At 44.1% G+C, this 25,125-nt stretch overlaps 1 protein-coding gene across 1 annotated transcript; it reads right to left on the reverse strand.

The window, feature by feature from the left end:
* Positions 1-3,313: 3,313 nt before the first annotated feature.
* Positions 3,314-15,778, reverse strand: RGN (regucalcin). Its single transcript, XM_069463146.1, has 7 exons — positions 15,678-15,778; positions 15,264-15,444; positions 13,015-13,197; positions 6,546-6,761; positions 4,984-5,115; positions 4,475-4,629; positions 3,314-3,776 (listed from the first exon to the last, which is right to left on the reverse strand). Exons 2-7 carry the CDS (start codon positions 15,424-15,426, stop codon positions 3,726-3,728), a joined length of 900 nt encoding a protein of 299 aa, XP_069319247.1. The 5' UTR covers positions 15,427-15,444; positions 15,678-15,778; the 3' UTR covers positions 3,314-3,725.
* Positions 15,779-25,125: the final 9,347 nt, after the last annotated feature.

Below are 25,125 nucleotides of genomic sequence, written 5' to 3' on the forward strand. Positions count from 1 at the left end.
TTGCTTGAGGCCAGGAGTTGGAGGTTGCAGTGAGCTATGATCGCTCCACTGGCACTCCAGCCCGGGTGATGGAGCGAGACCCTGTCTCAAAAAGTAAATAAATAAAGACCAACCAGACACAGAGGATAGGTGGTCCCTGCTCAGGGACCACCTTATTTGTTCCTGCTTTCCCTAGGCTCTGTTCCAAAAGGACTCTGCATCCTCTATGGCAGTCTCCAGGGCTACCTCTCCAGTCCCCCTCTTTTTCTCCTGCCTGAGAAATGGGGTCATGAAATGCCCAGGGTGAGGTTGGGTGGTTAGACAGCTTCAGTGACTGCTTGTGAAAGTTGGAACTTAGCCACTGCAGAGAAAATTACAGACTTCATCTTCGGACTGTGAAGTGGGGACTTAGACTCTGGAGCTGAAAAATCAGGACTTAGCATCTAGAGGGGGAAAAGAGATTTGGCCTCTGAAGGGGGAATCCGGGAACCTAGTGCTGGTGGCATAAGTTGGGACTTATCCTCTGTAGGCAGAGATCTTGATTTGATTTCTGGCAGGAGAGGTCAGGACTCAGTCTTGGTAGCAAAAGGGGGACTTAAGCTCCAGAGCTATTAGTGTGGAGTCAGCCTCTTGGGGCGGGGAATTGGGGAAGTAGCAGTTGGCGGCATAGGTTGGGAGTTGCAATCTGGCAGGAGGAAGACGGACTTAGTGCCTGGTATGAGGAGTCTGGTGTTAATGCCTGGCCCAAGGAGCTTGGACTCAATGTCTGATGGGTGAGGATCAATGTCCCGAACTGTAAAAGGTCTGAGATTTTACCCTACTTGCAAGCTAATAAGCTATCCTGTTTCGTGGATGCAAGCGGAAGACATGAGACTCTTCAGTCAGCGATAAAGGACTTTACTATTTCCAGCAAAAGCAGTAGCCGGAGTATACAACATGATGTTTGGACTGGTTCTCCATGCCCCCCAGGCTCAAGGAAGTAATGCAGGTGGCTCCAGATGCATGCCTGCTCAAGCATGGGCTGTGTTATAGGAGAGGGGCGCTGAGTGTGGGGGATTGGTTGCTTTTATAATGAGCATTAACAAGCCTGCTTTTTGTCTGGAAGGAGATTTTATCTCAGCTCACTGAGAAGTGGCCCACGTAAAGAATGGTCAGAGCCTTCCATTCTTGGCACGCCGAAGAATGTGCAGGGACCCTCAGGAACTATGGCAGATTGCCTTTTGGCAAGTCACATCGACCAGATGGCCTGCTTTGTGGTTTGACAAGATGTTCTGATTTGGGAGTTGACCTTAAGTCTCGGATCACAGGGTGACCAGATATCTTGATTCACTGTCAACCAGATGTTCTTTTTAGAAGTTTGGTTGACTACATAGCTATTTAGGCAATTGGCCAGAGAAAACTCAGATAGTGCAGGGTGTTTTATGTTTGTCATGGGGGAGGCTTCTGCCACTGGGGAATGGGGCTACAGCCTGTGTCCCACTAGATTGAGTTCCCAGACCCAGGGGACTCAGAGAGGGCAGGAGAGCCCCACTGCAGGCTTAGGATCACTTGAAATCCCTGGAGATCCCCCCCCTCAGAGTTCTCAGAACTCTCCACCATGGTCCCTGGAGCTCCTTAGCCATTCCACTACTCTCCCACCTACCTGGATTGAGAAATGGGCTGGAAGTGACTGGATTCGGAGGCTGGCCAGCTATAGTGGAGGGGGAGGTGCCCTATTTTAGGTTTCAGATCATGCCTGGTTCTTTGAGGGTCCACGATAAAGGCCTCTATGTCCTCTTTGGAGCCTTGGGAACCTCCCTGTGCCAGCCCTGTTGCTCTCCAAACTCCATCAGTTGAGAAATGGGGATGGGAAAGAACCCAGTCAATGTAAGACAGCTAGTGGTTTGTGGTGAGGGTTGGAGGTGGGCAGGAGGAGGCCAGCCTGGGGCTTCATATCCACCACGTTCCCTGGAGAGCTCCAATAAAAACAGCTTTGTAGGTTGGGTTTGAGCCCAGGCATTCATAAACAACTTTATGGTGTCACTTTTCCCAACTCCTGACCTGCGTGCGTATAGATCTGATCCTGATTTACATACCAAAGACTGAGAACTGACTAATGCTAGACCTCTGTCCGAGTTCCAGGCTAACCACTGGGTGGTACACATGGGACAGACCCAAATAACACTGTTAAGCCTGTGAAAACTGAGCAACATTGAAACCACATCCACAGAAGATAGGATGGAACCTGTGGCCCGAACGTAACCATATAGATTGCCCGCTAAAACCAATATATCAACATTCTTCACATGTTTTAAACAAGACTCAGAGTCTCATTCTGTAATATTTAAAATGTCCAGGATACAACCCAAAATTACTCAGCATGCAAAGAACAATGAAATGCTAAATTCAAATGGGGAAAGACAACCAAGAGATGCCCAGAATGACATGATGTGATGTTGGGATGATCTGATAAGCACTATAAAAATGATTGAGCAATTATGAAAATCCTTGAAACAAATATTAAAATGAAAAGTATTGGAAAAGAAAAGGGAAGACATAAAGACTAAATGGAAAGTTTGGAGCTGAAAGATAAAAATTAAAAAAAAATCACTGGATAGACTCAATAGCAGAATAAAGATGACAGGGAAGAGCCAGTGAATTTGAAGATATATCAATAAAAATTATCCAACTGGAAAAACAGAGAGAGAAAGATTGAAAAACAACAACAACCTCAGGAACCTGTGAGACAACAACAAAAAGTCTAATATTCAAGTCACTGGAGTCCCCGAAAGAGAGAAGTGTGGGGCAGAAAAAGTATTTGAAGAAATAATGAAGCCGGGTGCAGTGGCTCACGCCTGTAATCGTAGCACCCTGGGAGGCCAAGGTGGGAGGATCTCTTGAGGTCAGGAGTTCGAGACCAGCCTGAGCAAAAGCAAGACCCCCGTCTCTACTAAAAATAGAATAAAATAGCCCAGTGTGGTGGGCATGCCTGTAGTCTCAGCTAGTCAGGAGACTGAGGCGGGAGGATAGCTCGAGCCCAGGAGTTTGAGGCTGCTGTGAGCTCTGATGACGCTACTGCACTCTAGCCCAGGTGATAGAGCAAGACCTTGTTTCAAATATATATATATATATATATATATATATATATATATATATACATGCCGATTATAATTCAATAAAGCTATTTAAAAAAATATTCTTCCCAAAGTGATATATTTCTTTTATGTCCACTAGGTGGCAGTTGGAACCATTGATTTTGCCAGAGTATTTGCATCTCATCCTCCAGCAGTATTTTCAGTTTGTAAAATAACATATAGGAAGTGTAATATTAAAGTAGGTTAAGCATTATGATATATTTTTATAAGATTGTGATGAAAAGAAAAACGACCATGATTGCAATAGGTTATTACCAGGTTACTATTTATTAGTTTTTTTGAAGCTTTAGGTATAGTATGAAATGCAGAATAAAAAAGAGATACATGTGTCCCCCACAAAACAATTTCCAAGGAATCAAGAGGCTGGTTGTCAGCTGAACAATTTTTGCATTTCTGTAGTACCTTTTACTGAAGCCTTATAGTGTGTTAACAAAGCCACCTGTCACTTCTTGTTAAAAATGCTCTGCCTTTTAAAAATTGTAAATTAATTAAAATTTTACCCCTGTTAATAATATGATTGCTTTACTTTTCTTTCTAAGTAGATTGAAATTCTAGCCCCAGAATTCTCTACTTGTCTTCAAAGCTTCCTCTGGCAGCAAAGCAGACCTGTTGTCAGCCTGCATAGGCGTAGGGGGCAATTCCTTTGACCCCCAGACCAGTTATCTGTTGAAAACAGAAAAGAAAGAAACTCTGGCAAAAGGTAATTCACAAGCATTCTTCAAAATCACGTTTATGATTCATAATAATATACTTAGCCCCCTACTATCCTTGTTTTATTCCCTATTGTAAAAAGGAATTACTTGATTAGCTATTTATGATCCAACCCAATCATTCATGTAGATTATAATTCAGCTAGCAACCATTTACAACTAACTTGGATTTAAACCTGAATTTATTTCTATCATCTCCCATCTGTTAAAAAAAGGGCTTTCTACATTTCTGTATTTCTTTTAAGCTCAAAAGGTCTAATTTTTATTAGCGTTTGTTCTGTTGTGAAAAATGTTAAAAAACCTGAAAGTATTCTTATGATATCAAAGCAATCAAGTGATCTTATAAACATGCTTCAAATACTGGTTTTCCAAGCTTGTTCTACTGATTTGAAGAATTTCAACAAATACTACTGAAGCAAAAAAAAAAAAAAAAAATTAAAGTATTGTACAAAGTAGGCTAAACACATTATCTTAACTTCAGATAACTTACAGTCTAGAAAATCTAGATAAAATGTTTTTAAGTCTAGTGTAATAAGCTTAACATGCTAAATAGAATTATGTTTTGGAAGTATGCAAAAGTACCAATCACTCAGTTACTTAACAGAGGATTTCCCCACCCGACCGCCAAAATAAAAGAAATAGCCATATCACCTTGAAAATTCCACCAGCTTCAGGTTGCCTCAAAAGACTCTCGGAGTCCAACCCATCCCGGGCACAGGTCACATACATTTCCGAGTAATCCTTCCCTCCGAAGCAGCATGAAGTTGTTTTATCAACAGGCAACTTCACAGTTTGAAGTCTTTTCCCTAGACCACCAAATATTTTATTTAAAGATCAGTTCTAGCAGTTTCCAACCCGTGCAACATATCTGGACCCTTTGTGGAGCAATAGGGAAGTTCTAAGAACACCGTGGAGGTCAGAATTCATCCAGGTATTTCATATTTAACCTAACTTCCCTGACAATTTATTTTGAGCAAAAAGATCTCCATAGGAAAAGAAGTTCTGACTATAAATTTGGGGCTATAGCTGTGGTCTTTATTTCTGAAATCGTTCAATTTAGACCACTGCATTTGTCTCTCACTTCATTAGTGATGAGGTTTCCCCAGTCCCTAGTGTCTCATGTTTCCTAGACATGATTTTTCACTGTGCCATGGAATTACCTGTCTCTGGATCTAAACGGATCACTCTTCCTCCGTTGTAACAGGCCACCCAGAGCTTCCCCTCTGCATCGATGCACATTCCGTCTGGGATTTGTTCTTCTTTCTCCAGTTTGTAAACGCTTCTGCGGTTGGCTATGGTTGAAAAACAAAAACAAAAACAAAACAACAAAACGACAGGCCTCCAATACTGAGCTCTCAAGCTGATTATAAACACTGATCTTGGGTTTATCTAGTGTCTGGCCTGTGAACAAAGGATTTTCACTGCATGATTTGGGGTGGGTCCCCTCTCTTTTATTTGGGTACAGACATATCTGTTGAAGCTTTCAGAGGAGGAGAGAAAAAAGAAAAGCAGAATTCTTACTAAAATATCAATAGCTTTTTTTTTTTTTGAGGCTGACCTGAGCTGAGGCCCTGCGCAGCCATCTCAAGTTCATGTTGGTCTGTGGTTAGACCTTTGCTGGTTTAGTTACCAAAATCCCTACTTATTAACTCCAAGATCTATAAGGCAACTTAATGGTCCACGTGAACAGTTCATACACAAAAACTAGTAAGATACATGAGTTCTTTTTCTACCTGACTGAATGCTCCAAAATCAAGATGAAATATTAGAATAGCTTATTTCTGATAGGAGGGGCATTCAGAAATGAACTTGCTGGCCTTAAGGCGGTGGCGGGGGTGGGGGGATGGGGGCGCGGAACCACAGTATACAAAAAACAAATATCAAAATCCAGAGGAATTTTTATGCTACAAAATCCAGGTCACTACAGTAATTAAATTGAGGTGTAATGGAAAAATGTTAAAACCATGTGTAGGGAAAATGGGTAAAAACAGTCATAAAAAGAGCGTACTACATATTTCAAAGCAAGATTTCTGTACTGGAACAGTTTGCCTCTGATGAAATCTGTGTGGAGAGTCTTGTGCTTTTTTGCAAGTCATTTTTATTATCAGTTTTGCTCTTTTGGTTTGGCATCTTTCATGAAACAGTTTCAAGGACTCCCTTCTGAATTCTTCTAGATAATTTCTTCCCTCCCAGTTTCCAACTATAGCTCATTTAAAGCACATTGATGGATTGGACAACCTGCAATTACTTTTTTTTTTTTTTTTTTTTTGCTTTTCCATTTTGAAAGGTTGGTAATTTGTCTCTCAGCACCTGCCTATGGCCAACTACAGTACAAATGAAAAATATCAACCCCATATTCTAATTTTCTGCCCTTTTCTCCCATTCTCGTGTGTATTATTTGCTTTTAGGCACCACCTAAAAGGTGGAAAAGGATCCCTCTTACAGTGAGCCCCTTTCTGGTGACGATGGCAAGGAAGAGGATTATGGCTGTATCCATGTTATGCCAACTATGGCCACATTTAATTGTGTTGAGGGCCATGGTTTGACTGCAACACACTCAAGTCTGTGTCATCATTACTATATTGGAATAAAGTCACTGGCAAGCTTTCTATTTGATGAGGAAGGACCTCTTCCCATGGGTTGAGGGAGAGGTGCTTTACCAGTTACAAACATATGAAAACAATACCAGCAGTACTGAGAAAAATAATGAGAAAGTACATACAGATCTGTCCTGTCTGCAGGTCATAGTCAAAGGCATCCACAGAGTAGGACAGGCTGTCGATGTAATAGAAGATTTTGTGGTCTAGGGACCAATCCAAGCCATTGGAGATGTCCACCTGGTCAAAGTACTTTTTCACGTGGTGGTCGGGAAAGAGAGAGTACAGGGACCCTTGGTGGCGCTCCAGAACCGCGGGGGCCGTCTCCTCCGCCATGGTGCCTGCGAAACCAAAGCACACTGAGCTCTGCCCCACAGCGTCGTGCCCGCGCCCCACGCACCACACCGTCCTTTCTCACCAGGGAGCCTTTGCAGTGTTTAAATTAAGGAAATGACTACACAATCTCAAGCTGGATCCTGTATTTTTAAGAAGTGACAGCTACCTTACTTATAATGCAAATTAAAACTGCACGGAGAGGTTCTGGTTCCAGATAAGAAGAAGTAAACATGCACCAACCTCATTTTCTGCCCGCTGCAAGCACAACTAGAAAACATGGATAAAACCGTCTGGTGCAGCTATTTGAACTCTGAAAAGCAAATGTTAGCAGGCAGCTCAGGGAAGAACAAGCAGAGTTGGAAATACTAATACCACCTCATGGCCGATGAGTTTTTCATTTTCTTCTCCGGTATTTCCCGGCCTGAAGCCAATGCAACCTGAAATCTGGAAGTGTGCACTGTGCTGCAGACAGACAGAGATCCTAAAGAAACCCTGTAGATCTGGCTCAAGGAGCAGAAAAGGAAACTGCTGAAGCTTAGAGAGACTGGAGGAAATCCCCAGGTTATTTTCCACCCCTTTAAAAAAATTTTTTTGATTTTTATTATGGGTACATAATAGTTGTATATCTTTATAGGGTACATGTGATGTTTTGATACAGGCATACAATGTGAATTAATCAGATCAGGGTAATTTGGGTATCCAACACCGCAGACATTTATCATTTCTTTGTGTTAGGAACATTCCTATTCCACTCTTTAGTTATTTTAAAGTGTACCCTAACTTGTTCTTGATTAGAAGTCACTTTGTTGTGCTATTAAATATTGTTCATTCTATCTAACTATATTTTTCCCCACCTTTTTTTCCCCATTCTTTCACGCACGATTCTCCGGGCAGTTCTGCAGCAGGGGCAGCGACAGCAGAGAGAATGGCCAGCAACAGGAAACTACAGGAGTCAAAAGGGTGGAGCCCATCACTGTTGCTTTTATATTCTCTCTTTCTCTGTCCTGCTGCTGCTTGGCCTCAGGGGTAGCACAATTATAGAGATGGGTGGTTTCTGGCTGAAGGAATGAAGAGGAGAGCTCCAGAAGACTGGAAAGTACTGAGAGATAGTGAAGAGGCAGTTGCTCAGGAATGCAACCCCATAAAGCTGTTTATGATCTCCCAGGCTCGTCCTGGGTAGGCTCCTAGGCAAGGATTGCATTCTAACTCACATACCAAAGACGCTGGGATGGGAGTGGAGCTAATGGATAGAACTCCTTCTGGGTCCCAGACCGACTACCGGGTGGCATACATACGGGGCAGATCTTAATAGTACCCAAGAGAGGCTGGGCGCGGTGGCTCACGCCTGTAATCCTAGTACTCTGGGAGGCCGAGGTGGGCGGATCGTTTGAGCTCAGGAGTTCGAGATCAGCCTGAGCAAGAGCGAGACCCCATCTCTACTAAAAATAGAAAGAAATTATATGGACAGCTAAAAATATATATATAAAAAAAAAATTAGCCGGGCATGGTGGTGCATACCTGTAGTCCCAGCTACTCGGGAGGCTGAGACAGGAGGATCCCTTGAGCTCAGGAGTTTGAGGTTGCTGTGAGCTAGGCTGACGCCACGGCACTCACTCTAGCCTGGGCAAAAAAGTGAGACTCTGTCTCAAAAAAAAAAAAAAAAAATAGTACCCAATAGAAAGCAGGTTGGGGCCGGGCGCAGTGGCTCACGCCTGTAATCCTAGCACTCTGGGAGGCCGAGGTGGGAGGATCGCTTGACGTCAGGAGTTCGAGACCAGCCTGAGCAAGAGCGAGACCCCTGTCTCTCCTAAAAATAGAAAGAAATTATATGGACAACTAAAAAGATATATACAGAAAAAAATTAGCCGGGCATGGTGGCACATGCCTGTAGTCCCAGCTACTCGGGCAGCTGAGGCAGTAGGATCACTCGAGCCCAGGAGTTTGAGGTTGCTGTGAGCTAGGCTGACGCCACGGCACTCACTCTAGCCAGGGCAACAGAGCGAGACTCTGTCTCAAAAAAAAAAAAAAAAAAAATTAAAGAAAAAAAAGAAGAAGAAAACAAAAATAAAGCAGTTGGAATTTGTGGTCTAAACCTAAGCAACTACATCTCCTACTAAGACAGCTACAACAACATTCTTCAAAGGATTTAAATAAGACTCGGTCTCATAACATAATATTCAAAATGTCTAGGACACAACCCCAAATTACTTGGCAACACAAAGAAGCACGAAAATCTCAACCTGCATAGGACAAGATAATCAATAGATGCCAAAAACGAGATGGCACAGATGTTGGAATTATTTGACAAAGACCAAGACAGCACTTATGAAGAACATTCAAGTAAGCAATCATAAACAGCCATGAAACAAAACTCAAAACAGAAAATATCAGCAAAGAAGAAGATATAAAGAATAATCAAATGAAAATTTTAGAACTGAAAAATAAAACAACTGAAATAAACTCACTGAATGGACTCAATAGCAGAATAGAGATAACAGAGGAAAGAGTCAGTGGTGTACCTGATGATGGATTGATAGAAATTACCCAATCTGAACAACAAAGAGAAAAAAGATCAGAAGAAAAAAGATCAGAGTCCCATGGATTCATGAGACAACAACAAAAGGGCTAATGTGGCCAAGTGCAGTGGCTCACACCTGTAATCCCAGCAATTTGGGAAGCCAAGGTGGGAGGATTGCTCTAGGCCAGGAGCTTGAGACCAGCCTGGGCAACATAGTGAGAACCCATCTCTACAAAAAATTGAAAAATTAGCCAGCCAGACGTGGTGGCACATGCCTGTAGCCCCAGCTACTTGGGAGGCTTAGCCCAGGAGTTCAAGGTTACAGTGAGCTATTATCACACCACTGCACTTCAGTGTGGGTGAGATAGTGAGACCCTGTCTCTAAAAAAAAGGGCTAATGTGTCATTGGGTTTCTAGAGAACAAGAAAGAGTTCAGGGTCAAAAAAGCATTTGAAGATTACATGGCTCAAAACTCCTCAAGTTTGGTGGAAAGCATAAAACTAAAAAAAGCTGAACAAATCCCAAACAGGATAAACCCAAAGAAACCCATACCCAGGCACATCATAATAAACTTGCTGAAAACTCAAGTCAAATAAAAATGCTTGAAAGCAATGAAAGAAAAATGACACATTACATATAGGGGGATAATGATTTCAGGGACAAAGAGAAGTACTACACATTAAAAATGGTCAACTCACTAAGAAGACATAGTAATCCTAAATGTATTTGTGCTTAGCAACGGAGCTTCAAAATACACAAAGCAAAGTTGTCAGAACTGAAAGGAAAAATAGACCATCTGACCCCCTCTCTTGGCAATAGATTCAAGTAGACAGAAAATCAGTGACAATATAGAAGAACTGAGTATCATCAATCAACTGGATTCAATTGACATTTATGGAACACTCCACCCAATGACAGCAGATACACGTTCTTCTCAAGTGCAGGTGGAATATTTCAGTCATTGGAATCATTATTCGATCTTCACTTAGAGAGACTTGAGTGTGATCTCCAGGGACAGAGCAGAATTTGACTACAATGAAGAAACTGGAAAGCTCGTCTGCTCTATCACACTCCTTCTGAAAGAACATCGAATTAGAGGAGGAAAATGGACTAAAAATGGGCAGCCTGAATAGCAAGCAAGACGGGATAGATCCTCCTTCCCTGGGGAGGGGGATGTTCTCAGCAGTTTCCTGCTATGGGGCAGTTGAGGTCGTTTCCTGAATGTTCCTCTGCACTATCTGCCTCACAGAAGGAGATGCCTGGAATATGGACGTGAATCCCCCACTGCTTGGAAAGGGCTTGTCCTTAGTGGGACAGAATAACCGAGAGTCCTGGTTTATTCTTCATTATCTAGTAGCAAGTACAGACAGATGAGACCTTGGGTGTGGTGATACCTTCAGGATACGACCATCTTGAGAGTCTATCTAGACTATAAGATGATGCCACCCTTTTCTGGGCCTGGGACACCTCTGAGCACCTGTTGAGAGCCAAGATCTCTCTCTAGAAACAGGTTCTCAGGTGCTTCTGTCACATGTATGCCACTAGTAGGTACACCCTCAGTGATGCCTACAATTTTAAGGGGTCTCCTGACAGCTCAGAGCCTCCATGTTAAAAACTCAGGCCCTGGAGAACATCTTCATTTTTGTCTCACAAAGTGCCAAAGAACTGTAAACTTCTAGCCATAGAGAGAGAAAATCAATTTCATCAGGAGGTGAAGTATCTAAGCATATTTCTTTGTCCTGCAGAAATTACTGGCAGAAGGGCTTCTGATGGATTCTCATCTTTAATCTTTCAACCCGTCCTGGACGATACCTATGGTTGTGTAAAGTCCAGGAAGATGGAGAACAGTCTACAGCCAGCTACTCAGGTCTCACCTGCCTTCCACGTTGAACTTGAACGGAGCCAGGACAGCATGGCCAACAAGGTGAGGGGCAGAGTGGGGAGGTGGAAACAGCAGAAATGGAGAATCAACTTTGGCAAACTTAGAGGGTTATTACAATGGGAGGGAAATGAGGAAAAATGTGTGAAATGCATTATCTAATTTAAACCTGTAGTTAAAATCCTTTTCAAGCTGCACGTGAGTCATTCTGCAACCATCATCCTTAAAGGTTGGTTCAAGCAAGAATTGTCAATGAATGTAGACCCTAAGGGAGGAATGTTGATGAGGACCAGGATATCTGCGTGGATTTAAAGTATCTCCCCACATTGTAGCCAGCCTCCAAGATAGCCCCTAAGGGTCCCTGCCTTCCAGTATTCACACCCTTACATAGTTTCCCTCTGCCACTGTCTGTGTGACCAATAGCATGCAGCAGAAATGATGGTATGTCACTTCTGGGATTGGTTAAAGTAAGACCGTAGCTTCCATCTTGGGCTCTCCTTTATCATCAGCTCTGGGGGAAGCCATGTCCTGAGTGGCCTCAGGGAGACGCCATGTGGTAAGGAACCGAAGCCTCCTGCCAACCCCTAGGTGAGTGAGCTTGGAAGCAGATCCTCCAGGCCCCTTTGGGGAGTCCAGCCTCTTCCAAGGCTGCAGCCCTGGCCGACAGCCTGACCACGACCTCCTCAGGTGGCCTGAATTAGAAGCATTCAGCAAAGCTGCACCCAGATTCTTGACCTTCAGAAACTATGTGAGATAATAAATATTTGTTGTTTTAAAGCCACTAAGTTTCAGGGTAATTTGTTATCCAGCAATATACAACTGATAAACTCCACACATTGTTTATAAATTGCAATTAAAAATAATCACTATGCAGTAGAGAAACCTGACAGGACCTTAAGTGGGTGATCAAAATGAATGTCACCAGGGAGCGGCAGAAGGACATCAGGTGCCTCCAAATGGGATCCCCTGAGAACATTACTTACATGGTAGTCCGGCCAAGAACACACAACAGCAACCTAATCGCAAGGAGACATCAGACAAATACAAAAGGAGGAATGTTCTATTTTTACAAAGTGGGGCATTGAGTGGAATTATATTCCTTACAAATGGCAATGTCATAAAAAACAAAGAAAGGCTATGGAAATGTTCCAGGTTAAAAAATATTAAAGAGATGTGACAATTAAATGCGACACACGCTCCTAAACTGGATCCTGTATTGGAGGGGAAAACGGTATAAAGAACCTTGTTTGGACAATTGACAAAACTGGAACTGAGATAGTACATCAGCTAAAATCATTGTATGTTAAACTTCTTGAAGTTGATCGCTGTAACTGTGGTCACATAAGAATCTGTCATTTTTCTTGGGAAATTCACACCGCAGTATTTTAGGGGTAGTGACACATGACATCGCAACCTATTCTCAAATAATTCTGGAGGTAAATGTGTTTAGATACACACAGAGAGCAAAGGACAAAGCAAGTAGAACAAAATGTTAACAACAGGTGAATCTACGTAAAGACTATACAGGTGGTGTTTGTCCTATTCTTACTTTGTTCTGTCAATTTGAAATTATTTCCAATTTGAACATCAATAACAATAAAACCTCTGGATTTAAAACTCATTCAAACCAGCAAAGTGCCATACAGATTTTGGTCTCTGCTAAAGACAGAAATAGAAAAGAATATCCAGGAAGATTTTCTCATAGGATTTTTTGTTTTGAGCGATACAAGTTACTCAGGCAATAATAAAAGAACCCAAGACCCGTTATGAATAACGCTTTTGCCACCACAGCAGTGAGAACTTTCTAAGTCATCGCGTTTGCTCCAAAGCTCAGTAAGCGGGCGCTAAAGAGAAATCATACCAGCAAAGTATCTCCCGGCGGGATCCACCTTCCCGTCATTGAATCGATTGTTTTTCTTGTCTTTATCCACTGTGGCCAGGGCAGCTATTGATCCATCTTCCCAGTTCAAAGCGCAGAACTTTGTTCCCATGGTGGCGACATAGCCTCCTGACTGGCGAAGGGCCACAGAGCTGACTGGGGCATCTGTAGAGGCAAAAGCAGCAGTTAGAAGGCAGCAGCGACCCAGTGGCCATTGTCAAAAGAGCTGGGCTCCTTCTCTTCCTTCTGTTGAGTAGGGAAGGCTCTGTGACTGAGTATATTTGTTGAGCACAAACTCTGTGTGCTGTCCTGGACAGCAAGGATAGAAAGAATAAAACCCAACTCCGCTGGAAGCTTCTAGTCTAGTGGGAGAAGCAGAGGAGTCAAACCACAGCAGCCACAAGACATCTGGGCAGTTGCCACATCAAGTTCACAGGAGGGGTTCCCAATGTAGGGGCACCAGGACAGTCACAGAGCAAGTGATGCTCAATTTTGCCTGACCTCCAGGAAATTCAGAGACACAAACTGTGTTTAGTTACAGCAACTAGGTTTTGTGACATCTCTCTCCCGCTCCAGTACAGGCCTTGTCTTTTTTAAGGGGCCCTATTTTATATGTATTTAATTGAAACTTGTTTCTCAAATCCTTTTTGGAAGTAAGCATGGTAAAACTAATAAATAGATAGAAATGTAGATGCAGTGAGAGTACAATCACATCTCTGCATTGTATATTTTGTATTTTCAAATTTTAGGTTACCTGGATTATAAGAAAACTTTTTTTTTTTTTTTTAATGGAGAGATTGATTACCGTGGTGAGCAGTCACAGGAAATAAATTGATCAGAATTGGTTTGGAAAACATTTCCTAACCACCTATTCAGTGCAAAGCGATGGGAGCTCTAGGAGCAGCTCTTAGCTCAAACCCTGCTCCCAGGTTGATTTGAACCCACAGAGGGTTCCAGGGAAGGTGCAGGACATTATTCAGAGGCTCACACTCTCATCAGAGATCCCAACCTGCAGCCTGAGACTTCTCCTGGTAGCTCCCTAAGCTACTGCTCACACCACAAGCCCTTTCCGTGGTTGGGTGGGGGGCTTTGTGGATTAGGGGCAGGCACGTGTGCACGCTGAGAAACAGACTAGGGAAGGCAATGGGTTCACATCCCGGCTCTGCCCTCAGAGGTCACAGTGACTTTGCCTCCAGCCACAGTCATATTTCTGGGTGAATTAAAAAGCTTTTCCCGGTGGGACGAGGTGGCTCACGCCTGTAATCCTAGCACTCTGGGAGGCAAAAGCGGGAGGATAGCCTGAGGTCAGGAGTTTGAGACCAGCCTAAGTAAGAATGAGACCCTGTCTCTACTAAAAACAGAAAACTTAGCCGGGCATGGTGGCACACGCCTGTAGTCCCGGCTACTCAGGAGGCTAAAGCAGCAGGATCGCTTGAGCCCTGGAGTTTGAGGTTGCTGTGAGCTATGATGATGCCGCTGCTCTCTAGCCCAGGGAGACAAGAACAAGACTGTCTCAAAAAAAAAAAAAAAAAAAAAGCTGTTCCCTCTCATTAAAAAAATTTTGAGGTCCCCAGTTCTACGTGGAGAAAGAGAAAGTCCCTAGGTTACAGGAATTCCTGGTATTTTTTCCCATAAGCACAATGAAAACAAGAACTTTTTTCTCCACAATCATGTCAAGCTTCCCTTGGGCCACCTAAAGCGATAAACTCCTTCTCTGGAACTCATAGGGCCATAAAGGGAACTGCACTCACACACACATGAAATTCTGCCATGAATCCTGTTGTGTGCAATGGACAAAGATAGTCCTGGTTGATGCTTTTAAGTCCAAAAACTCTTCTTTATGATCAAAGAAGGGAGATACCCATTATTATTATCATTATTTTGCAAATTAAGGTCTTGGCCTAACCCAAGGCAGACAGCAGGTCTGTAACTTTCCAGGCTGTTATCTGAAGGTGTTCAGGAAAGACAGACACTGCAGTGCCTTGGCATCCTGATAAAACTGGCAATGTTGCCTCTCCAGGAGGAAGAGGAAAGTACTGATCACCCAGAATTTACTCATGGGTCAAACTGGGAGGACGTGGAGTGTGCACACAGAGAGCATGACAATTCCCAGCGTTTCAAAGCATATTCAGTATGCTTCAACAAGAAGGGCCCCCAGGAATGACAGACGCCCCTCCCCTGGGAAAAATCGGCTGACTGAGAGGATCTGGGTGCAGCCCTCTCGTCCTTACCCACGGTCACTCGCTGCACTTGCTTGGTGAGCGGATTCCATCGGCAAACCTTTCTTGCAGGAATGTCTACGAAGAGCAGAGTGTTGGACGCTTCCTCCCATACGGGAGACTCACCGCACCGGCAGTTCTCCGGCAAGACACACTCAATCTTGATGGAAGCCATTGTCACGAGGGAGAGCTACTGAAAGTAGCAGAGATAAAATGAAATGTAATCGCAAGGGGCAAATTCAGTAAAACACCTGCCTTATTAAGGCCCTGGCAAGATCTCGGGACAGACGACTTGATTAAAACTGGAAAGGCTGAACACACTTTCCGGAAATCAGAACAAGACATGCAGCGTGGCAGGAAGAGACATGCATGCAAAAGAAGGAACAGCAGCTAGGAGAGAACATGAGACATCCTCAGTCAACTTACCGGTGACTTTTTCCCCCCAAGCTTTCTTTAAAAAGGAAAGAAAAGCTACACTTTGACCTCCACACCTTGGCGCTAGTGACCCTCAGAGAGCTGGCTGCTGGGACAGTACAAGGCTGCCCTTTATGCCTGCACCCTTGGCCCCAAGGCGGGTCAGGAGGCGTGCAGCTCTCCCATTGGTGGCCTCTCTGGGTGTCTGCAGATGCCTTCTCCTGCCACACCCCCCTCCCAACTGTCGGTGCTGTTAATTCCCTTCTCTGACGGTTCAGTTTGGAAGCCAGGGCCTTCCTCATCTTTCTTTCTCTCTTTCTTTCAAGTCTCGCTCTGTCACCTGGGCTAGAGTGCTGCCGTGGTGTCATCATAGCTCACAGCAGCCTCAAACTCCTGGGCTCAAGTGATCCTCCTGCCTCAGCCTCCCCAGTAGCTGAGACTAGAGGCGCATGCTACGACGATGCCTGGCTAATTTTTTATATTTTTACTAAAGACGAGGTCTCGCTCTTGCTCAGGCTGGTCTCGAACTCCTGAGCTCAAGCGATCCTCCCGCCTCGGCCTCCCAGAGGGCCAGGATGACAGGCGTGAGGCACCGTGCCCCGCCCTCATGTGCATTTTTCTGAACTGCGTTTTTATTTTATTATTTATTTATTTTATTCTGTGTGTGGTTGATTTTTTTGAACTACATTTGTAGACCTATCCTCATGGGTGACAATACGCTGAATTAGAACTGTCGTTCATTTTCAAACTGAGCCAGTGGAAGAGGCGGAGGAAGAGATCCAGGCTGGGCCCCTGCACGATTTCTTGCTCCCTAGGGCTGGCACCACGCCAGTTTGGCAAGGAGTCTACAACTCCGCGAGCTAGGAACATTTTATGCTGGGACTTTAGGCCAGAGACTATGACCAGTGAACTCCGAGAACAAGAACAATGATCAGAAAAGGAGAAAAGAATCAGATAAGAATCCCACATGGGAGAGGAAAGACAGGCGACTTTCAAAAGCCGCCTTTCTCTTTCCCAAACTGCGCCCTGAGCGGGCAGGTTTCCAGCGAAGATAAAAACTGCTCCCATCCCCGTCCTTCTGCCTGGGAATCCCGTGTATCTGCTTTGAAGCAAGTGGTTCCCACACATGGGTGGTCAAATGAATAGAGGGGGGGAAAAAGGAAAATAATCTTTGGTTTAATATTTCCTTCAACAAACCACGTAAAAAAAAAAAAAAAAAAAAAACCACACGGCTCAAACCGGTCTCAAATACTGACTGCCCAGGGCATTTGGAATGTTCAGCCACTGCTAAAACCGGGCTCAGACTCCAAAGGCCTTGGTGCTATCAATCTTAGATAAGGCCCAAGATCAGAAGCGCGACTTTTGCAATAGGGACTTTTAACCCCACGCTCCGTTGTGCAAGCCGGGGGCTGCCAAATGTCCCATTTCTGCTAGGGCAGTAGGAAGTGGGGACGGGGCCCCTTGGTGTCCCGGCTGCACCCGGAGTACCTATGCGAGTGAGGGGCCTCCTCGCGATCTGGTAGTGCCGCTGCGGCCTCGGCAGATGGCGACAGCGACCGCGAGGCACTGGGAAGCTGGCGGTTGAGCCCGCCTCGTTCCCGTCCCCGGAGCGGGCCTCTGACTAGGGCGCACAGCTAGCCCGGCCAAGCGGGCTGCTGGTCCCGGGTTGGGGACGGGACATTCAGCCTCCTTCTGGCCGCCCCTGGTCGCGAGACTCGGCGGAGCGAGCGGGTCAGGTTCTGCTACCACGGGCCTTTCCTCTCCAGGGAGGGGGCGGGGAGGCCGATCTGACCTGGGCACTCACCAGGCTGGGGACTTCTCTCGCGGCTCGAAGGTCCGCCAGCCGAGCGCGGGGGGAGAAGCTCCGCCCAGGACACGTGGCTTGGCAGGTGGATGGCCCGGGCCTGGGACCCACTGGCACCCTGCCCACGTTAGGGCCCTCTCCTCTCCCGCAGCCGGAAGGATCTTGCAAAGCCACCCTGGGCAGGGGTGGGGATGATGGGTCGAGGCTTGGGGCACAGTGAACCTCAGCTTTGGAGTTTGGACCAATGATCTAGAGTTTATCTCTTACTTAAACCAAAAATAGTTGTTAAAATGCATAACAGAGAGATTGGGATGGGGTTCTGAGACACAAACAGGTTAAAAAGGAAAGAACAACGCGGTTAAACAACTCTACCCTAACCCCGGTGGACAGGACCCTGATGGCTGGAAGCCATCTCTTTCTTGCAAAACGTTCTTGGTGGGGGAAGAGGAAAGGCTTCATTTGATTTGATTTTCAAATCATACGGAATAAACGATCCTAAACCCAACTCAGCTTCTTTCTCCCCTTAGAGCCTAAATGGGTCTGGTCCTGCCATCTGACCATTCCGACTTTCTCTAAATAACCCACAAATTTAAAATACGTTTTTAAAAAGTAAGGGAGGTTCTTCTGGGAAGAGGCATCTAAAAAAGAAAGAAAGAAAGAAAAAATAAAAAAGTAAAGGAGGGAGGTACTTGCCCCTGGGGGCTGGGGGCAGGGAGTAACTGCCAAGGGCAGTGAGGGAACTTTCCCGGGTGATGGAAATGCTCTGTGTCCTGATGGAGGTTCGAGCTGCACAGGTGCAGGTACTGTCCGAAATCACCCAAGGGTGCACTTGAGATCTGTGCATTTTATTGGATGTATGGAATCCAGGGTCTGTATCACCTTTTCATTTATATCTCTCAATCTAGTTAGTGTCCCATTCCTTGCATTCCCGACTGTCCTAAAACCCGTTAGTACACTCACATCACAAGTATTTTGTCATTCCAATACCCTTTCATGAACCAAAGAGGAAGGACCAAAAATCAATATGCAAAGGCACAGGAAAACCCAAGGCAAGCAGGACATGGTTGGAGCAACCTCAGCTCAAAGTTTAAGGTTAGTAACAGAATAACTCGCACTTAGGGCCTCAGTAAGTTTCCCTTCACCCTGGGATGTGCTTGAGACAACTACTCTCCCATGTCCCCACTTGCAGATGGGAAAACACAAGTCTACAAAGTGAGGAGACTCCCAAAGCCACACATGCAGCCGGGAAAACTCTAGCAGATAGCCCAAATCATCAGTAGAAGCATAAGAACTGGAAGGACACTTTCTTGGCTGGGGAAAAGAGTGAGATTTCAACCCCCAGATGTTGGGCTCAGTTGCACCCTCTCTAAGAAATCTCTTCTTGTCCCATGGCTGCTGCTTCTTCCTCAGTGCTGACGGCTCTCTAACCTGTATCTCAGCCCAGATCTCTCCCAGGGCTACAGGCCTATAGATCCAACCCTCTCCTCAGCAGCTCAACTGAACTGTCCAAAACCAATCAAATTATTCTCCCTCAACCTTCAAAGCACTCTGTCTTGGTGAATGGGACCATGGTGCAACCAATAGACTGTGCAAGGAGCTCTGACACCTCACTAGACTCCTCTTGCTCCCTAACTCAAGTTCAGTTAGTCACCAGATCATAGAATTGCCCCTTTAATGTTCTTCTGACCATGTTGGAACTGCCTTAATTTATTCAGGCCTTCCTCATTTCTTTGCCCACGCTGTTGTCATCCTCCTGGAAGCCATGTCTCACCTCGTTGGTTATTTTGGATCTGCTGCCAAAATGACCTGCTAGATCGTGAGTCCTGCAGGGCAGGGCATGCGTCTTATTACCCTCATGTCCCCGTCCCACCACAGTGCTGACACGTAGAGGTTTTCAACTATATGCTTTTTTTTTTTTTTTTTTTTTTTCAGGGAGAGATACCTTTATTTAGAAAGAAATTCAGTCTTACAGAAAAGTTGCAAAAATAATATAAAGAGGCCGGGTGCAGTGGCTCATGCCTGTCATCCCAGCACTTTGGGAGGCTGAGGCAGGAGGACCGCTTGAGCCCAGGAGTTTGCACTCTAGCCTGGGCAACAGAGAGAGAGACCCTGTCTCCAAAAAAAAAAAAAAGAAAAAAAAAAGAATTCATCATTACTCTTCACCCAGATTCTACAAATGTTAACAGTTTACCATATTTGCTTTATTTATCCTTTTTTCTCTCATTTACACATGTAATTTTTTTTCTGACCAGTTTGTAAGTTGCGAATGTGATGTTCCTTTACCTCTAAATACCATACTTCAGTGTGCATTTCCTCAAAGCAAGGACAAGGGCATTCTCTTCTATAACCACAGCACAATTATCAAAATCGGGCAATTAACATTGATACAGTATTATCTAATTGCATTTCACTAATTGTCCCACTAATGTCCTTTATAACAAAAGGAAAAAAGTATTGTGTTTCCAAATCCAGTCTAGGGTAAAGCATTGCATTTAGCTGCATTTAGTGCCCTTTCATCTGGAACAGCTCCTCAGTCTTTCTTTGTTTCAAGACATTGACATTTTGGGAGCTCAAAATGTAGGATTTGGGATTATTTGATTTTTCCTCATGGCTAATTCAGGTTATTTCTTTTTTGGCAATACTGCAAAAGTGATGCTTTATCCTCAGCCTCTGGAGGCAAGCAATGTAGATTTGTTAACTTTGATCACAATATGTGGCTATTGAATCTTTATAAAATACAACCTAGTCATAGCACCCCATGGTGGACCCCAAGAGCATGCAAGGCCCTTCAAGCTTGCTGGTAGTCCCTTCTTGACTTCTGTCATGTTCTAGCCACATACTCTGCTTCTTGCCTTTGCACTTGCTATTCCCTCTGCCTAGAACACTTTTCTCCAACCGCTAATGCAAGCCCTACCTCTGCACTGGGCTAATTCTTACCTGAGTGTCAGCTGAATGTCTTCTGCACCAGGAAGGAGGAGACATTGACCCACCTGGCTCTCTGACCTATTGCTCTTATATATCCTGTCGATTACACTACGCATCACACTAACTGAGAACCGTTGGTTTACCTGTCTCTCCTGCTACATTATGAACTCTCTGAGGGAACATCCTGGATCTTTTATTATGAGACAAATGCCCTTCACTCAAAGATCACCTCCAGTTGAACAAATATGGGTTCATTGACTCCTTGCAATGAGGAGAACACACACCATGGAGAACGGTGGACATCTTAGGAATGTGGTGTTAGAAAGAACCGATTGTGGGATTTGGCCTTGTACTAGGGGATTCTGGGGAGAGTCTAAGGATTGGATTCTGTCAGGAAGTAGGGGTAATTCTATGATTGGGTATTTTAATTCTTATCTAGAAGGCGAAGAGAATGGAGCGATTGATAAAGAAGCAGCACTCACTCTATGAGCCAGGATAGGGTGATGTTTGGTCATTTTTGTGATCTGGACAATGTCTATGATGGGTCTTGTTTTTGTCTTGATCCAATGTAGTCACAGAGGAGCACTGTCTGATGTTGGTGATCTCTGAAATTGTTCATGTTCAGCTGTTTCTCACTCCTCTCCTTTTTTTTTTTTTTTTTTTTTTAAAGAGACGGGGTCTCTTGGCCGGGCGCGGTGGCTCACGCCTGTAATCCTAGCACTCTGGGAGGCCGAGGCGGGCGGATCACTGGAGCTCAGGAGTTCGAGACCAGCCTGAGCAAGAGTGAGACCCCGTCTCTAGTAAAAAATAGAAAGAAATTATCTGGCCAACTAAAAATATATATAGAAAAAAAAATTAGCCGGGCATGGTGGCGCATGCCTGTAGTCCCAGCTACTCGGGAGGCTGAGGCAGCAGGATTGCTTAAAGCCCAGGAGTTTGAGGTTGCTGTGAGCTAGGCTGACGCCACGGCACTCACTCTAGCCCGGGCAACAGAGCGAGACTCTGTCTCAAAAAAAAAAAAAAGAGACGGGGTCTCACCCTCTTGCCCAGGCTGGAGTGCAGTGGTGTGATCATAGCTCACTCCCAACTCCTGGGCTCAAGCAATCCTCCCGCCTCAGCCTCCCGAGTAGCTGGGATTACAGGCGTGTGCCACCATGCCTGGCCCCTCACTCTCCCCTTCATCCAAGGTCAGGTGAAGTCATGCCGTTGATTCTTATCTTTCCCATTACCAAGATTTTGCTGGTTTGGAGATAGCTCCAAGAAAGTTGTCTGTAGTAGGACTAGGGTTAGTCTCCCCTGCTCCTTTTGTTGCAGGGTGAGTTGTTGAATCCTCTGGTGTGACAATGGCTATGCAGTGGCATTTAAGACTCTGGACAGGATACATTGGCCAAATGCAACACAGGCAATTACCAGAAACAAGATGATGATTAGTCCTTATAACAGACTCTGAAGACAGGAGCCTCCATGACGAGGCAATGGGAACACGTCCCAAAGCTCACCTTGTCTTTTGTAGAGATCTAGGTGTTTTTTTCTTTTAGCCTCATCAAAGACTCTTTGACCTGTAGTGTTTCTGGAGGTGCAGCGAGAAGTGTTTGCTAAAGCATAAACTCCCCCTTGGCAAGCCAAAGGAAATCAAGGGTTATGAGTTTACTCATTACAACACTGGCTAAGGAATTTTACCTTTTTTTTTGCAGGGGGGAGTGGGCCTTCTAGAGCAGAAGTCGTGTCATTTATGGCATCTGCTAGGGTGAGAGACAAGGTTTGGACCACCTTTTCACCGTAGTGGGAACTGTGGCTGACAGAGCATGCATAAAGAGAGTCAGTTATCTTTCCTAGGAGTTATCCAAATTAGCTTGTGTCTGCCTCTTCAGCAAAACATGATCAACAGGAGAGGTGGTCATTTTAAGTATCTGAAAGTCTCTAACAATTCCCCCAAATATACCGGATAAGTTAGTGTGTGGCAAGCGGATGTAAGTCTGATGTCCACATAAGAAATGACACTCTGCTGGGGCACAGACTCTATTGGGAGGGGAAGTATCATTTCACATGAGCTAATTATATGTTCCCTGAAATGGACAGATGCCTTGAGTGAAGTTCAGTTCCTGAAAAGTGGGCTGCAGTGTCTCTGAAGAGAACAAAGTATTGTAAGCCAGGCATTGCCCCAACATTAGCTTCCATTCCTCATGGGCTGGGTTTCGCCAATCAGGTTGTGATGACTTCAGCGGGAGAATTCTACTGACCTGAGGCAAAAGAACAATTTTTATGAGACCAAAGTTTGTGATTAATGATGCCAGGGAAACTTAAGGACCAGAAATGGGCCTACAAAAGGAAATGTACCTTCCAAAGTGTTTGAGGAAGAACCATTAGATTTTTGTCAGCAAACAGTCACATTCAGAGCAGTAGCTATGGTCTGAGAAAATCCCATCAGAGAGCTTTTCTTTTTTTTTTTTTTTCCTTAAGTGAGACGAGACTATAAGGGGGTCAAAAGCCACAGGATGAAGATAGGGAGAACATACTGAGAAGCCTTTTAGGCAGTTACTGGAGAATGTCAAGTACGACAACAGGCGAGATGAGTGGTCACGTGAAGGGAGAGAAAAGGTCCCAGGAAGAGCCAGAAGATTAACCGTGGGCTGAAGCTGTCCACTTCTGCCGTCAGCAGTTTCTGGGAGGTTCCTAAGAATTCTCACTTTAAAGTGTCCCAAGGGAATGGACATCCAGTAGTCAGGATAAAGTGATGTATAGCTTTGAAGTCGGGAAATGTGAACTTAACCTCAGTGCCTTGGAGTTTCATTGCTGTGTGAGCTGCTAGCAGTTCCTGATAAGGTCTTTTCCATTGAGGCTCAAGGCCAGTTTTCCTTTGATGTCTTTTCAAAAAACCAAACTCCCAGGTTTGAGATCCTGCAGAGGCTGCTTAGGTGGGTGTTTTGAAAATGCAGCTTGCACCTGTTGGTGATAAAGCTAGAGGTAGTGTAGGAGTCCCCTGCAGTCGTAATTAGTCATGGGCTTGTAAGAGGGTGGAGTCTAGGATTGGAAATACTTTCCAAATGCAGGGGGAAACCTGTCATTATCTCAGAAGGAGATAATTTGTGGATCGGAGAGGGGACAGATCTTACTGCTATCAAGCATAATGGTAATACCTTAGACTATGGATGTGCAAGGGGTTTCTGAGAGCTTTGATGATTGTGGTTTCAGAATTCCATTAGTTCTCTGTACTTTTCCTGAATTGATGGTTGATAAGAATAGTGCCATTGTCAGAAATTAGAATAAAAAATTATGTTCTATCTCCAACTCGTGGGCATTAATAAAAAAAGAAAAAAATTATGTTCAGTGTTCAGTGTTTTCTATCTGTTTCTTACTTAGAAACCGTCAGTTTCTAACCGGTCCAAAGATTGTTAATGAACTTAATCTTTTTTAGAAGATCTTAAATTTAGTTAGGATCTAGAAATTTCAATGTTAGCTACTACACTAAATCCTTATGATTTGTGGCAATTTTAAAAATTCATAAAATTAAACCTTTTAAAAAGACATCTGTTGTTATTCCATTTAGTTGTTCATATATATACTTTTATCTATACATGAAGTTATGGAAACAGTGGTAACTTAACTCATCAAAACAAATGTAGGAAATTTATGAGGTTTAAATAATTTAACCCTGATTTTCTATAAACCAAAATATTATGCTGACATTGTTAAATGGCAAACTAATTTTGAAAGACTCCCAGTCATAAGAAAAGCTCTTCTTTATCTTGACAAGAAGTTCTTTTCTTATTTTCTCATGACTATAACAAAGGCTATTTATTATGTAAATACACTCCTCAGTGTCCCTGAAAAGAAACACAGTTGAACAACCTTTCCTTTCCTTCTTTTAGACACTTTTGACAGTTTATCTGGGCTAGATATTCCTAGAGTATACACATAACAACTGAATGTTTTTTTGATAAGTTAATTTTTAAAGTTTCCCAAAGGGATAAAAGAGAGGAAAACGAACAAAAAAAATTTCGAGGGAGTCAGCTTCAGACAAATATGACATTATCATCGTAAAAGGCTAATTATGTTCCTTCTTGAGGGACAGGGAAGAATATACAGACATAAAAAAAAACCATTTTGACAAACACACTGGGCTGGGGGAGGGAGATAGATTACAACTGGCTTAGATAGTAAGTTGGGTCCTTGACAATTTTATCAATCTAAAGAATTTTAAAGTTACCACTCATTAATCCTTGAAATATGGAAACAAAGGGTGGGGGGGTCTCCTATGTTACAAAAAAAAAAAAAAACCCACCAGAATTTCTCTTTTAGACAAAACCAAATAATCTTCTAAACGAGAATTTCTTCCTTCTTTGTTCTTTTTTTTTTTTTTTTTTTTTTTTTTTTTTTTTTTTTGAGACAGAGTCTCACTCTGTTGCCCAGGCTAGAGTGAGTGCCATGGCGTCAGCCTAGCTCACAGTAACCTCAAACTCCTGGGCTCAAGGGATCCTCCTGTCTCAGCCTCCCGAGTAGCTGGGACTACAGGCAGGCACCACCATGCCCGGCTAATTTTTTCTATATATATTTTTAGCTGTCCATATAATTTCTTTCTATTTTTAGTAGAGATGGGGTCTCGCTCTTGCTCAGGCTGGTCTCGAACTCCTGAGCTCAAAGGATCCGCCCACCTCGGCCTCCCAGAGTGCTAGGATTACAGGCGTGAGCCACCGCGCCCGGCCTATCTTTTTTTTTTTTTTTTTTTTTGAG

This window comes from Eulemur rufifrons, chromosome 30, assembly GCF_041146395.1.
Source record: "Eulemur rufifrons isolate Redbay chromosome 30, OSU_ERuf_1, whole genome shotgun sequence".
NCBI classification, from domain to species: domain Eukaryota; kingdom Metazoa; phylum Chordata; class Mammalia; order Primates; family Lemuridae; genus Eulemur; species Eulemur rufifrons.